The sequence below is a fragment of the Desmodus rotundus genome, chromosome 3 (assembly GCF_022682495.2).
Source record: "Desmodus rotundus isolate HL8 chromosome 3, HLdesRot8A.1, whole genome shotgun sequence".
Taxonomy (NCBI): Eukaryota; Metazoa; Chordata; class Mammalia; order Chiroptera; family Phyllostomidae; genus Desmodus; species Desmodus rotundus.
Window position 1 is genome coordinate 117,182,003 of NC_071389.1, and position 15,921 is coordinate 117,197,923.

Genomic DNA, 15,921 nt, shown 5'->3' on the forward strand with positions numbered 1-15,921 from the left:
AAGGACGGCCCAATTTCAAGTTAATTTATAAAAAAACCTAACAAACATAAATATTGGCATTTTCAGGCCTGCAGAGAGACAGGCAGAGAAAGCTGCTGGCAAAGAGGGGGTGACAAACATTTATAGAAACGCAATCAAACTTGTGGGAAGAAATTTTTCAGGTGGGAGGCTTTCCCCTTTTTCTTTACTCTCTCATACTGGCATACAAAAAGGAGGCAGGAAGGGGCAATAGGTGGGAAAATCTGATGCGAAGGGCTGAGCTGTGGAGAAGCTAAATCCCCCTCCTCCTTCACACCCTTCCAAACTCCAGCCTCACATTCTGGAGCTGTGATGAAACCCACTAACCTTCTCAGCAGCTGTAACCCCAGCGGGCTGGCTTCTCATTAGGGATGTCTTCTAGAAAGATTGCGGTGACGGGCCACCCTAACCTCATTATCCTCGACTCTCTCAATTTCCATACTAGCTACCAGCTGCCACTATAGGAAATGCACTTTTTTTGTTAGTTTCCAAGCAACCACTTGGCCACCTTCACCAGCCACCTTGTTTGCTCTCACTCCTTAAAGTGAAGCTACTCTGCAAGATTCCATCCCGGGTGCTCTTCTCTTCTTCCCCAGTGGTCTCACTCCCCGATGCTGCGCCCAGTCTCCCCTAATGGCAGCCTTTCAAGGCTCCGGCATCTCCAGCTCCACACTCTCCCCAGCAGTCCAGCCCTGCCCTACTGACAACAACCCAAAGGACAGCGGAGCGTCTCAAACCCATCTAGACTTTGCATGAGCACACTTATTGGTCTCCTGGCCTTTTCTCAGTTACTGCCGCTCCAAAGTATCCCGTGCATCATTGCCAAAATAACCTATACTCCTGTTACTCCCTGTTCAGGGATCTTCGATTCTGCCCGTTGCCGAGAGAATTAAGGGCAAAGTTGCGGTCTGATACTCTCTGACAGCCCAAGTTTTCCAGCCACCCCTCTGGCTCACTCCTGACCTGTCCTCTGGGTTCCAGCTGCCATATTCCCATCCCAGGCCTGGAAGTGACCTGTCCTTGTCCTCTGCACCTGAACTGGCCCTTCTGTTCCCGCCTTTCCAAATCCTACCCATCCTGCTCCACTCCATAGACATTCTGAATTCCATCCATATTTAATTTCCCTTTCATGTGGAAACACAGTGTCTTCTTGGACTTGTGTGACATCTGAGCTGGCTGGGAATCAGAGGACCTAAAATGTAAGGACATCCCATGCTCTCAATTTTCAATGCTGCTTCGGATTTGCCATTTCCTTCCATGAAAGTGATATGACTATCTCATTTATTTTTTTCCTGTGCCCATCAAAATGTTTTGCCCACAGTAGATGCACAGTCTGATCTAGCAACAGCACTGGGAGGGGAGAGCAAGTCCACTCACAACTTCAGGCAATGCCTCTGGTCAAAGAGTCAATCTACGCAAACCATCAACGGGATGTGTTCACACCACGGAGACTGCGGTCTGGAATCAGGTACAGTGTGAGACTCGGGGCTGGCTCTGAAGTACGGCAGTAGGTGGTTGTGTTTATGATAAGGCTGTAAGGATGACTTAGGAAGGCCTCCTGTGTCTAGGGCTGAACCCACCCTGGTCCCAAGCAGGGTCCAGGTCTGTGACTGCTCGAAGACCTGCCCACTTTGGCAGGAAGTGGACAGGCCGGGGACCAGACTGCTGTGTGGGGAGATGAAAGGCAAGAGAAGGCAAGGTTGGAAGAAAGGGACCAAGTCAGGTCAAAGAGACAACGGCAAGAGACGAAGCCTGTGATAAGATCTCTGGGGCCTTCGCAGGTCACGGACCCTCTGAACGGCGGCTCTCTCAGTGCACTGGGAACAGCACCTGCCCTTCACAGAAGTGCTATTCTTCTTTACATCATGCCTTCGCCACTCACGAGGCATTTTCATACATATTCATAAACACTGTCTCATTAAAGTGACTTGCCATAAGTCACACATGGAGGAAATGGCAGGTCTTGTCATGCCAAATCCATTCCTCTTTCCCCTGTGCCGGAACTCGAAGTACTCAACTACAGTATAAGGTCTTATTATTTCTTTCACAGCACTGATATATAGAGCATGCAACAGGTAAGAGCATATACTGTCTCAAGGCACAGAAATAAATTATATCCCCCAACATATTTTAGTGTTACAAAAACAAAATTATCCTTGAAAAGACCACTTCAAAGCAGCTGAAGACTTACATTTATGTTTCCTTTTAACTCGTGGGAAATGATTAAGTTGTCAATTACATCAAAATTTCGGCCCATGATGGTTATATTTTGACCACCACTGCAAGAAAAAAAGCAAGATTAAGAGTTTCTCAGTAAACACACAGGCTTTTGCATTCATGAACAAAGCTATCAATTTATTCACACTAACCTCAGTTATGTTTGAGAGCAAATTAACAAATTTTAATTTCAAATGCAGGATAATTTTAGAAGTCTTTTAATGATACTGGCTACAAAGTCATAGTTTTTAAGATACACACATATAAAAATTTATGTAGGATCCTGTTACAATTTGTAGGAAAATGCACAAACTCTTTTATGGAATTTTGAGTTTGCTGAGTCATATTGCCACATATAATCAGATCATTACCTGTACCTTGGAAAGGTTTCACTAAACAGAATTTTGTTTGATTGCTCCTTAATCTATATGAAGATTCTTCAATCTAACAATTTTTGAAATCAAACTCCCAACCTACCAATTATATTTTATTTAGGGAGACAGAAAACACTTTAGACAAGATAAAATTATAAATGACATTAAAACTATATACGGTATTCCTATTTGGTAAACCATATAAATAACAGCTACATTTTATCTCTCCAAAACCAAGTCAAATGATTTCCCATATTCCCAGCACATAATCACATATAAGCAAAGTGGTCATTAGACGTGAAATAAACAGCTGTTCACAGCTCGGGCTGCCCTCGCACCCCCGTTCGTGCAGGTCACTAGACACTCATCCCAGGGGACAGGAGCCTGGTGTGTCGGAGGGCCCATAGGGCAAGGCCGGGTCGCGGCACGAGCAGCACAATCCGTGCAGGGCAGAGGAAAGACATTGCGCCCTGAACCTTCCAGCTCCAAGGAGAAAAGGCCGAGCTGGCCCCACGCCAGTCTGTCACCATCACTAGAAAACCAAGCCAAGGGTGGCCCGTGGCCAGACTGCAGAGCCCTGCTCTCGCCCGGGAGTCACTGGGACACACAGGCTCAGAATGGACAGCAAGAAGCCTCTTGTTTTATGGCAAAGTGGAACCCTGGTGTCTTAGAGCAGCGGTCCCCAATCTTTTTGGCACCAGGGACCAGTTTTGTGGAAGGCAATTTTTCCATGGATCAGGTCAGGGCAGGGATGGTTTCGGGATGATTCACGTGCGTAACATTCAAGCTCACCTCCTGCTACAGGGCCAATTCCTAACAGGCTTGGACGGGTACCGGCCCATGGACCAGAGGTCAGGGACCCCTGTCTTGGAGCACAAGCCCCTGGGAGCATGGGAAAGTCATTTGAACACTCCATGGCTCAGTTTCTTCATCTGCAGAAGGGGCCACTCACAGTAGAGCCCTTCCGCTTGTGACCAGTAACCGCGTCAGTAGATAAAACACACCAGGCCTGTGGAGGGTGCGGCACCAACGTGTGCTTTCATTCACGGCAAGGAAGTAGTCCCAGGGCGAGGGCTGCCATGCTAGACCCTTGGCTTGGAAATTTCAGCTTTCCTCAGGCCACGGTTATGGGAGGGATTGTTGAAGTCCTCATCTCTGGCCTCGCAGAGTGTGACTCCATTTGGAGATGGGGTCTTCAGACAAGGAACCAAGGTTCCGTGAGGTCACTGGGGCAGGCCCAACTCCAGTCTGGCTGGTGCCCTTATGAAAAGAGATTAGGACACAGACCGGCACAGGGAGAAGACCATGCGAGGACACAGGGAGGAGAAGGCCATCTACAAGCCAAGCAGAGAGGCCTCAGAAAAACCAACTCTGACAGCACCTTCCTCTTGGACTTCCAGCTTCCAGAACTTGGATGACAAATATCTGTTATTGAAGCTGCCTGGTCTGTGGCGCTTTGCTGTGGCAACCCCAGCAACCTAATATGTCCACCTCTTCCTTAATCTTAAATGAGAATATTAGAAGTGATTTTTCCTTTTTTGTTTCTTTCTCTTCCCTTTTGTTCTTTTTAAACAAATCTTTATCTGTAGTTCCATCCAGACAGTACCTTGCTGTGTTAGGTGAAGAAAACATCCTTCAGGTTATATTCCAAAACCTGAACGTGAATTTAAGTTCAACAAGGAAGAAATTTTTTTTTCCTGGAGTCTATCTGGAAGAGCTTATTTTGAAATTTCCATCTCTCACTTAGGGAGCATCTTTAGAATTTGATACTGCTTTTGATTTAGATGGCTCCCAGTATTTCCTCAAATTACTCAAACAGCTTACTCTCATGGTTTTAAAATGACAGATTGAGAAAGAAGCAGCTTTGTGTCCTGGGCAGAAGTGAGACAGTGAAGAGGGTTCAATGTTTGTACCAGAAAACTAGGCCAAGAATAGTTACTACAACTGAACTAGTATTTTACAGAGTGAAAGATGTATGCGATCTGACGAGAAACCGAAGTGTGAACAGGCACCCTGCTCCGAGTTTCCTGGCAGCCACGGCTAAGACTTAGCCAGGATGTGTGCGGGGTGTCCCTGTGACACTGGGGAGCTGCCTGCTCCCCAGGTGTGGGCGTGTCTGCCAGGAGTAAACCCTCGGAGGAATTCTGTGAGAGGAACTTAGATAGGAATTATTCCTAGACTGATTTGAGTGACATCCACAACCTTTATGCACGTGACCTTTTTAACCACAGCGAGAGAAAACTATGAACCTAGAAAGTACCTGATCCAGGTGGTAGCAGGGTAGAGGAGGGAACAGTGTGGCAGAGCAATGTACGACAAGGACCCCACAGAAGAACAGTCCCCGCCATCGAACTGGATACACACGTCCTTCATTTCTTTTCGGCTTGATGGCAGAGAGAATTTCATATGGGTGTCATTTAGCACTTGGCTAACCTGTATCCTAGAAAGGGGTGGAAAAGGAACTCTTACATGACGGACACACAGCTGACGACCGAACGGCGGCCGCTGACCTAGCAGACAGTGCAGGCAACTGCTGAGTCATCAGGGCCACTTATCCCATCGGGGCACATCTGGGGCAAGGTTCCTCTTTCTTTGGTAAACTTTTATGTTTTTATTTGCATTTTCCTTAGAAGTAGGGTAAGAAGGAGATGTAATCATTGTCCTTAAGAAGCCCCACTAGAAAGTGGAACATGGACTGGATATTAAGTTATATTAAGAAATTACTGTCAATTTTGTTGAGTATGATAATGGCACCATGGGTATCTGTTGGTGATGCATACTGAAGAATTTTTTTTTAATTTTAAAGATTTTATTTAGTTTGTAGAGAGAGGGGAAGGGAGGGAGGAAGAGGGAGAGACACATCGATTGGTTGTCTCTTGCACGCCCCCAGCTGCGGACCTGGCCCACAACCCAGCATGTGCCCTGACAGAGAACCAAACAGGCAACCTTTCGGTTTGCAGGCTGACGCCCAACCCACTGAGCCACACCAGCCAGGGCTCACTGAAGGACTTATGAGTGCAAGGATATGGTGTCTGGGATATGCTCTGAAAAACTCCAGCTTCCATCCTTCCTTTCCCTTCAAAAATTTGGAGGAGATAGATGAAACAAGATTGGCAAATGTTGGTAAGTTCTGAGGATGGAGGATGGGTACAGAACGGTTCACACACTCTTCTCTCATGTGTGTGTTTCAAAATGTTCTTAATGAAAACCTTAAAAAAAAGAGAAGTCCCACTCAAGCACGGGGAGGGTAAAACCCAACCCAGGAGGAGCTGGGAATTCTGCTGCTCAAAGAGCAGGACAGGCTGTGACAAAGGTCCACGCCAAGAGCCCAGGCATCTCAGAATCAAGGAGCTGTCAGAGCCAAGCTGCCTACCAAGCTGCTCCAGACTGGAAATTACCTGGGACTGTCCTGGGTGCCCCTGACATCTTCAGGGTGTGCCCCTGTCACCCTTCAGAAGCCAAAGCAAAGCCTTCCACGACGTTGCCTCTGGAACCTGCAGCTTCCTCTGTGCATCACGTCTACAACAGCCCTCTACCGCATGAATCATTAAGAGCGGGCTGTGTCTGAATAGTGCTCAGTATAATTATGCTACATGAGAATTTATCATTACTAATGAATATGTGCATGTTATTAACTTCGATGCACACAGCCTTTAAATCGTAGTAATAGATTTGAACAGTAAGGCAAATTCAAGAAATACACAGCCAGTTCGTACTTACACCACCTCAGGTTTACATTGTAGCTCTTGGAAATTCATTATAAAATGACTGATAATTAAAATTAAAACTTGTTTATAAGATTTAGAAGGAAAGAGGTGGAAATGTGGGTCATTCCACTACCATTCTCATATATTTGTCTTTTAGAATAATTAGGCTTTTAAAAAACACTGTTTTTTAATCCCACAATTAAAAGATTGTGGGATTACAGCACAAACTCAGACACGGGATTAACGGGGTATGCTGTTGACTGCTCGTGAACTTGGGTTCACCACGTGAATGTGGTGAGTGAAATGCGACAGGCAGAAAGGTCTCTTCCTCACTTAATTTAATAACAGCAGCATCTCAAGACACATTCAGAATTGAAATGAGATCATGACGAGTCAGAAACGGGGAACAGCTCTGAAAAACGACTCGCTTCCCAGTGGAGCTGACTGTCTTTCAGTGAACACACAGGTGTCTAACTTCAGATTTTGTTACACAAAATGAAAGATTTTTGCAGGAAGGTACTCATCCAGGAAAATGGAACAAAAACACCCGTGTCACACACATACAGCCCCTGACATGTGCTTGATAATTCTGGTAAATAGCAGGACAGAGGAAAGCCACCCATGGGCAGCTTTCCCCAAAAGATGACAGATATCCTAAATTTACTGCTAGGAAGGCAAGGGGACGGCGGTTATGTGTGGCCAATGAATTAAAACAGAAAATCAGTAAATAAGTGTGGCAGATTAAATGCTGCGCAAATCTGTTTTAGCTAAAAACCGAAACACCACGCTTGGGCAGATTGTCTTCGATGCTTCCCCACGAATGGAACAAGCTCAGTATTATCCTTCGTGGAGACTGCAACATCTTTTAGTTCAAATTAGCCCAAACGTATAAACGCTACCACGCAGAAAACTTAAATTATCCACTGTGTTATTGTCACATCTCTTTTCGGGGGGGAGAAGTGTCAGTAACGTTGTAGAAGAACGTCAGCGAGACATTGAAATTTTTTCTGTCTCAAAAGATTCATTGAAAAGACGAGTTAGGGGAAAAGAAGTCATAGAAATAATGATATTCCAGTGGTACACTGACCAGATTTTTTTTTGTGTTGGGGTATTTGTTCTTTCTTTCATTTTTTAACACTAAGTTATGTTCCATTTGGTTATTATGTAGGCCTGAAACCAATCCAATAAGGAAAAGGCTCTAAAGAATAAAATGAATTAGAAAGTTTCTTTTTTTAACTTTAGGCAATCCATTGGAAGAGCTACCAAATTTCCCCATCAAAATCTGAGGTACTCAACTGCTCTTTTTAAGTGCATCATCCACAAAATGACATTTGCTGTTCAAAATACTTGACTTTGTTAATGAAAACAAATCAAGACCCCAAACAGTCAACACCCTGAAACTGCGCACGGAGATTTTGGGGACAGATTCTCTCATGATTAATCTCAAATGTCATCTCAAATGATTTTATTTTTAAAAATTACACTATGTCAAATGAGCGGAGTAACCGGTCCACTTTGGCACAGGGAACTACCCTGACTACGGAGAGACTGCACGTGGCCTAAGGGTGAGCTCTCCACTACGCCCCCAAGAGTAAGTCGCTGATGTCTGCACTCACGCATCCTGGCCACAAGTGCTGGTCCCTCTGAGGACCATCACGATGCCGTCCGACGCCCGGGTGAAGTTTGCTCCCGTGACCACCACGTTTCTTTTCCCCAAGGTGGATATTTTCTGTGGCTCAATGGACTTCACATAGAAGACCTATTGGGAATAAAAATTAAAACACAAGACCAACGCTCAGAAATGGCATTGTTCCAAAAGATGTTTATGGGCTGCAGTTCACAGCAATCACTGGGAAATTACAACATGTTGCCAACACAAGCAGACAGTACTTAACAAAGTCAATGAATTCGAGGCAGAGCGCTGAAGATTCATGTCTCTCAACATGGGACAGCATGAGGTCAAACCAATTAGTCTTTGTCTCAGGAGACAGTTGAAAATACAGTTGAAGAGTCTGACATTCTGTCTGAAGAGTGAAACAGCACCCGAGTCTCAAAAACGCCACCTTACAGCCCCTGGAGGCTCACCACGCAAGATGGAGGGGAACACGCGGAGTCCACGGATCATGGGCCAAGCACAGACTCATCACTGAGTTAAAATAAACGTCATTTTGGATCAACTTAATTCCCAAGGAAGCAGTTTCTGTGGTTTGTGTCAGCTAGGCTCTTGGAATCAAGGAGTATACCGCCGGGAAAAAAACCTCGAGACATCAACCTGTCCAGTCATCTGATACCAGGCGGCTGGATGTGGGAGCCACGTGGCCAGCCGCCGCTCCTCCACGGCGGGCAGACACCACCGTTTCCTCCTTGGCGCCCATTACAAGCTTTATCAGGCCTTTCTTTACCAAGTAAAGAAAGGTGATTCAAAGGCCTTGGAATCACCTGATACCCGGCCCCATATTATGCACCTTACTTCTCCATCTGCAATGTCTAATCAAATTCCCTTTTTAAAAAAATACTTCTTTTTCATAGCAAAAATCACTTTCCTTTACAAAGCTAGAACAACCCTGATTTCTTTCACTTTTTCCTAGAGATGCTGCCGTCTATCATTTTGATCACTTGTGGTTCTTCCGTAGACCACTTCCAGCACGTCTGCATTCTTCCATAATAGATGATGAAAACAGGACAGAAAATTCAAAGATTCTGGCCAATATAAAGTACCACAGATCTTTAGTGTGAGTGAATAATACTCACGCTCCTGATATTTGAAAACAACCCCCAGCGCACAATCATGTGAAATTTGGCCAAGGCCTAGACACCAAGTACATCTGATTGGAGGGTAAAGTTTAGGAGAAGGCATCTTACGGCGCAGGGAGTATTTTAGTCACATCCAACACCTGTCTACAGTGTGCGTCCTGAAGTAGCCCCGTATGTTCTCTGCTCCTCTGTGTGTGTGACGCCCACCAGGACGGCCTTGCTGGGCTTCCGGGCCTGCCCATCCCGCTGAAGGGATGCTTTATGACCCTGCTCCGCGGCACACACAGGTGCTGTGTGCTGGAGCAGTCGCCATCATTCATTATCACCATGGGCTGGACTTCCAGATGGAGGTAAATCCATCGTTCATGCCATCACAGCAATGATGTAATGTGACAGAGAATTGATTTCGGTGGCAGAATTTATTTTAATCGCTTAGTAAAGACTTTAGCCCCATATTTATAGAATCATGAAGGGCCTGAAAGGGTCACTTTAATTATTCTGTCATACTTGAGTGCATTTTATGGGGGAAATTAGCTGCAAGAGTGGTCCTTGGAATGGAAGGATTAGCAAAGACTTAAAGATAAATCCCTTGCAAATGTCAAGTGTGTGCTGTATAGCAAAAGGCTTATCTTGGCTCTGACATCATGACAGCCAAGTGAACAAGTATTTACTGAGCACCTACAGGGCTCCTGGGATGGCAGCAGGTGCGGGGGCGGGGGGGGGGGGGGTATGGACGGGGCAAGCTACTGAATCGGCCTGTAGCAGCCAAATCCAGTCCACAGCTTATTTTTAATATGGCCCAGGAGAGATGTCAAAAAAGAGTAACATTACATGACATGTGACAATACATGGAATTGAAATTTCAGTGTCCGCAAAGAAAGTGATTTTGGAACACAGCCACACCCACTCATTTGCATATCATCTGCGGCTACTTCCAGCACTACAGCAGCAGAGTCAAAGTGTTACAACAGAGACCTCATGGCTCACAGGCCTAAAATATTCATTGCTTGGCTCTCGGTAGAAAAAGTTTGCCGACTCCTACACTAGAAGAGTCCACTGTCTTCCTAGGGGGACCAGGGAAACCGTGCGTTTGTTCTGCGTGCCCATCAATGCAGACTCACATTTACATCCCAGTCAAATACGAGTCCAGATTTCTTTCTCGATAGTCCTTTCCGCGTCTTATATTTATACTGTTGATGTCTGTTCAAGCAAAATTTTCAAACACACCAAGTAAATGCTACTTCTCTACTCTCAGTAGAGAATAAAGGCAGCCTTATAACTAATGTATAAAGATTTTTAACAGGGTTATATTTGCTCCTTAAATGGCTCTACAAACACCATGCCACGTTGCCTTCTTAACTTTTTTTTTTCTCCGTGAGTAGAGATGGCCCTGCTACTTCAAAAGGATTTCATTTAAAACCTTATTGTTTAGAGAAGTTTCCACTGGTGTCTAGGATGCAATCCAGCCCTGGCCTATCTCATGAAAGCAGATGCTTTTAGTCTGCTTTCAAAGAGGGTCAGATTAGTTGTCCTTTGTTTGCTTGGAGAGCCTCTCTTAAGCTTAATAAGTGAGTCAAAGAGCTACCAAGAGGCCCTCATTAAGTACACGGTGTGGGCACACACACACTCCCAGGGGCATAGCGACATGGCTGTGCTATATGGCTGCAACAGTTCTTAGAAATATACATTTTTTATTTTTACCGATAATGATTTTGAAAATCCAGTATAGACGAAAGGCAAGGAATGATCTCCCCTCAACTGTTCTACATACTGAATATTTTAGATTGATTTTTGTGTTTTGATCGAGAGTTAATTCACAATCTGACATGACATAGTGGCCCCCACAAATTTATATGGAAGGGTTTGGTTAATTAAAAACATAACCTAGTTCGACACAGAAAGGCAATATGTTAGGCCCTACAGTGAGATTCTTCCCCCTCCCTGTGTCCAAGGATTTCCACACATCCAATCAAAATACCATAGATTGTAACCCTCGCAGCCCTCTGGTGTCTAGCAATTAACCTCAGCACAGTCTACTTCCTGTCCGTTACATTTTATAGACTTAAGAGTTATTTTTAAATGGTTGCACAATTTTAAATTAGTGAACAAAGTAGTATGAGCTCTCGTTGCTTGCAGGTTTTAATCACTCCCTGTTTTGTACGAGAAAGCACATTAGAAACTGGTTAACCAGGTGATTACAGAATATCCAACTATTAGTATTCTTTTAAACAAAGCCATTCTAAATTATTGGAAACAGCACAACCACTGAGAAACAGTCGTCTTTGAAAAGGCCTAAAAGGGATTACTCTTGACAGTAGGAGTACACGAGTCGCATTACCACGACATTAATGGAGAAAGTACTGCTATGATTGAAAAGAATATTGGAAAGAGGTACATTAGGAGGGCTCATTTTGTTAGGACCAAATTGTACTCTATTAAACTGTTCAAAAAATCGGAATATAGTCAAGCTCTCTGTAGGCCTGGACCTGAATCAACACTCAGTAAAATGTCTCTCAGATTTTCACGCATGAAATTAGTTCAAACAGCACTGGATAAAAGTCACATGGATTCAAAACCAGCTGGAAATCTGAAACCAAAGGACATTAGAGAGATGAAAGGTAGCATAACTAATTAAAGGAAAGTGTCCTGTAGGGCTCTACAGGGGTGAGTATTTGGCTCAGAATTATTTAACATCTTTATTAATGACTGAGCAGGACAGAAGTAATAGATTAATGAAATGTATAAATTGAGAAGAGTGTCAACCAGCAGTGGAGATGAAAAAGTGTAAAAGCAGGGGAGATATGGAAAGAAAGTAGCAAAATACAATCCCACCAAAGAAAAATTAGAGTTAAATGGATGAAAAAGCCTATCCATTTGCTGCTGGGGCCCCTGGTACAGACCCCAGGAACATGGGATGTAACTTCCAGTTGGTCCCAGGAACTGGCAATGCTGACTGAGATAGACCTGGAGACTTCCAGGAGAAGGTGACAGAGCAAGGCCTGTGCTGAGAGAGCAAGGCTCACCTCTGTGACCTGGGGACTCTAAGGTGAGGCTGACATGGCCCAGAGTGGGGCTGCCAAGGCCACTCCATGAAGTTGTTACCCTCTATCACTGAACCTTCCCAAAGTAGCGCCTCTGAACTGTACTGGCTGCCTGGACTGGCCGACCACGGAGGGCAGCTCTTACTGCCCAGTAGAGACCCCTGCTTGCAGACTGAACCCAGCCACTCAAAATCCACCCCTCTGCTGGGTTTCTCAGCATGAGACTCTGGCTGCTCCGCTCTCCTCAGGGCCCCGATTTCCTGTCTCAGTCCTGGAGAAGATGCTGGCCTTCCTGGGTCTGAATCCTTCGCTATGACACACTGCAACCTACCCATCTGCCCCAGAGGCTTTGACACTGATGCACCCCCCTCCAGCTGCCCAGGCGGTGGGTCTTCACCCTCCCTGTCGTGGCACACACAGGGCGGGCCTCAAGCGCCACGTGCCAGGAGAAGCCAGTAGAACTTTCCTCCTTTCTGGGCTGACTTTTATCATCGATACTTGTTTATATTCAGCTGAGGTGATACAATGTAGAGTCGTGGTTAAAACTGTGGGCTCTGGCATCAGATTGCCTGGGTTCAAATTTCTTGCCTGTCACTTACTTTGTACTTATCCTCTGTAAATTTCTTTGTCTGTAAAATGGGCAAAATAGATCTATCGTGAGGCTTAAATAAAGAGATACTCTGAGCTTAGGATACAGCATAGGCTCAACAAATATTAGCTACCACTACTCAATTTGGTACATTCTGGTATTCCTTCTCCTGTTTTTTGTTTTTGTTTTTTTCTGTTATGCACACTCAACTGCTGCCTGAAAATGAATCTTACTTCCTCCAAAATATTGTAAGTTTTACAACGTAAGCTCCATGAGGGCACACATTTTTGCCTGCTCGTCTAGCACAGAGTAGGTGTTCAATAAACATATTTTGAATGGGTGAAGGGATAAACAAGCAACTGGAAGTGGATCTCCCAGCAGCCAGCACAGTGGTAGGTCCACAGAAGCTACTTAATGAGGCACATGTTAAAGTTAACTTCACTCTTAAAGGCAAGGTCCTTGAAAAGGTCAATTTGGATTGCCTGTGAGAAATTAAAATGCATATTCAAAAGTGATGGAGGAAGAGAAAGAAAGAAACAATTTGGATGTAAATTCCTTGAGAGAAGACGTGTTTAGCAGGTGGAGTCACCAGATATAACACTGTTAAGAAAAGGAAGGACAAGAGGTTGGGGAGGTGAGGGGCCGGCCGACTCGGAGAGAGACAGGCCGTTAGAGCTGAAAATACCTCTCACCCACAGGTCAAACACTGGATTTTGAGTTTGTTTCCCTATGTTGGTGCTGCTTTTCCATAATGTAGCCCCCTGGTTAATGACGGCACTTGTTTTCAGGTCAGGGTATGGGCATGGGTCATCGGTTACAAATCTGTGCAAGGGCTTTGGGTCCAAATTGGGAGTGAACCAGAAATCCTATCTCATAAGTACCATGTCCTTGGATGAGCAAATTCATACATTAAAAGAAGTTAAATGTCATGAATCAGAGCCATGGACACATAAGACCGAAAAGAAGACTTTCAATAGCATTGTATTGTCACGGAGGAACCAAGTGCCAGCTCCCAGGCCTGGCTGGTGAGGCCCTGTGCGTGCAGGCTCCGGGGGCATTTCAGACTTATGCCCCGCAGTTTCCTGCAACCTGCTCCAGCCAAACTGAATCGCTTGGGGTTTCCAATAATGAGACCCCTAGAATTTTCTGGCATCCCCACTACACTTTTGCTTATGCTAATTCCCCTACTCAGAATACCCACTCCTTAGTCTCTGTGTGGCTGGAAGCTTCTCATCCATCCCTTAAAGGTCGGCTGAAATACCATCTCTGTCAATCAATCCATCCATCAATCAAAGACTTAACCAACCACACTGATTAAGTGTTTTTAACTGCCAGGCACTGGGTTTAAATAAACAGGAATGACTAAGATAAAGCCCCAGGCACAGAGAAGCTCTCCAGGGTCATGTACTTTCTGGTACTTTCCCTATGTTAACGTTTTTTATCTTGTATTCTTACTTATGTGATCATGTATATGATTCTTGAGACTGATGGCCAGAGAGGTCAATGGTTATTTATGTCGTCCTCATCATATGCATGGATCTCAGTAAAACGGCAGCTAATAGGTGCTCCATAAACACCTGAGAATCAACCATAAATACCTGGGAATCAACCATAAACACCTGGGAATCAACCAGACCTCAGCATCATGAAGCTTAAGACTGTGTCTGCACCATTCACATCTCATGTCCCCAGTGCCTGGCACAGCACTGAGCTCTCAGCACATAAGTGATGTGGGAAGATGTCTTGAAGGAATGCTCTCCGTGGCTTTTCTGCTAGGAAGAGAGTGATCAGTGATCCAAGGCCACCACGGACACCCAAACTGGGAACCTGAGTTTTCACATTCCACATGATAATGAAAGACCGCGGTGTTTCAGAGGACATGAGGAATTCTGCCTGTGACAAACTACTCCACTCCTTATCAACCACAATTGAGGTTCTGTTCTGAGTCATATATTTAAAGATAACATTTGAGCATCAACAAAATGACTCTCTCCAAACTAGGAGAGAGGTCATCCGTGGGGAAGCGCTGATGACAGGTAAGTCTGGGCTTTGTTTATTCTCAGCCTCTTCCTGCTCTCTTGGTGACCCCAGGTCTTTTAGCCGCACAGTATCAAGGTCAAAAGATACAGGAAGACAGTGCAGGAAACCAGGATCCATTCACAGATTTTATTTTTTTCCCTTTAAAATAAAAGAAATTTAAAAGCCACTGCCTGGACCATTACTCAGCAATAAAAAGGACCAAACTAGTGATACATAAAGGAACTTGGATGAATTTCCTGAGAATTATGTTGAGTTAAAAAGGCCAATCCCCAAAGGATACATCTGGGCGATTCCACCTACTGTACGATAACATCAGGGAAACAGGGAACAGCTCAGTGCTTGCCAGGGGTTAGGGACGGGGAGTGTGGGGGCGGAGGGAAGTGGGTGTGGCTGTAAACAGCCAACAAGGGGTGACGGAGCTGCTCCATATCTTGACTGCTGTCACTCTCCATATCCTGCCTGTGATGTTGTGCTATAGTTTTGCAAGATGTTCGTTGCTATGGGAGGAATCTGGGTAAAAGATACATGAGATCTCTCTCTATTATTTCCTTATAACTACATGTGAGCCTACAAGTATCTCAAATAAAAGTTTAATTTTTTCCAAAACAATCTTGAAAAAGAACAAAGTTGGAGGACTCAAACTTTTTGGTTTCAAAACTTATTACAAAGTTACAGTAATTAAAATAGTGTGTTATGGGTGTAAAGGTAGACATACAGGCCAATGGAATAGAGACCCCAGAAATAAATCATCACATGTATAGTCAAATGATTTTCAGCAGGGAAACAAGACCAGTCTATCAATAAATGGTGCTGGGAAAACCAGACATCCACCTACAAAAGGATGAAGCTGGACTCTTTCCTTATATCATATATAAAAATTTACTCAAAATGGATCCAAGCCCTAAATCTAAGAGTTAAAACTATACAGCACTTAGAAGAAAATGTGGAGGAAATCTTAATAAAACTGGATTTGGGAATGATTTCTTGGATATGATATCCAAAGCCCAGGCAACAAAAGAATAAAAAGAATAAAATTGGACTTCATCATTAAATTAAAAACTTCTGTGCAAAGATAGAGTCAACAGAATGTGAAGGCAGCCTATAGAATGGGAGAAAGTATTCGCACATCACATATCTGATAGGGGGTTGATATCCAGAACATAAAACAAACCTCCACAATA

The 15,921-nt window shown here is 44.5% G+C and overlaps 1 protein-coding gene across 2 annotated transcripts in view; it reads right to left on the bottom strand.

Annotated features, from left to right (window-relative positions):
• The window catches only part of PLXNC1 (plexin C1), a 149,240-nt gene that overhangs the window by 53,777 nt on the left and 79,542 nt on the right, over positions 1-15,921 (bottom strand). For both annotated transcript variants that reach the window (XM_053920950.2, XM_053920951.2), the window contains exons 10-12: positions 7,933-8,075; positions 4,870-5,049; positions 2,210-2,297 (exon numbers count right to left, since the gene is read on the bottom strand). In XM_053920950.2, the coding sequence (XP_053776925.1) occupies positions 2,210-2,297; positions 4,870-5,049; positions 7,933-8,075 (411 nt within the window). The remainder of the gene's footprint in view (positions 1-2,209; positions 2,298-4,869; positions 5,050-7,932; positions 8,076-15,921) is intronic.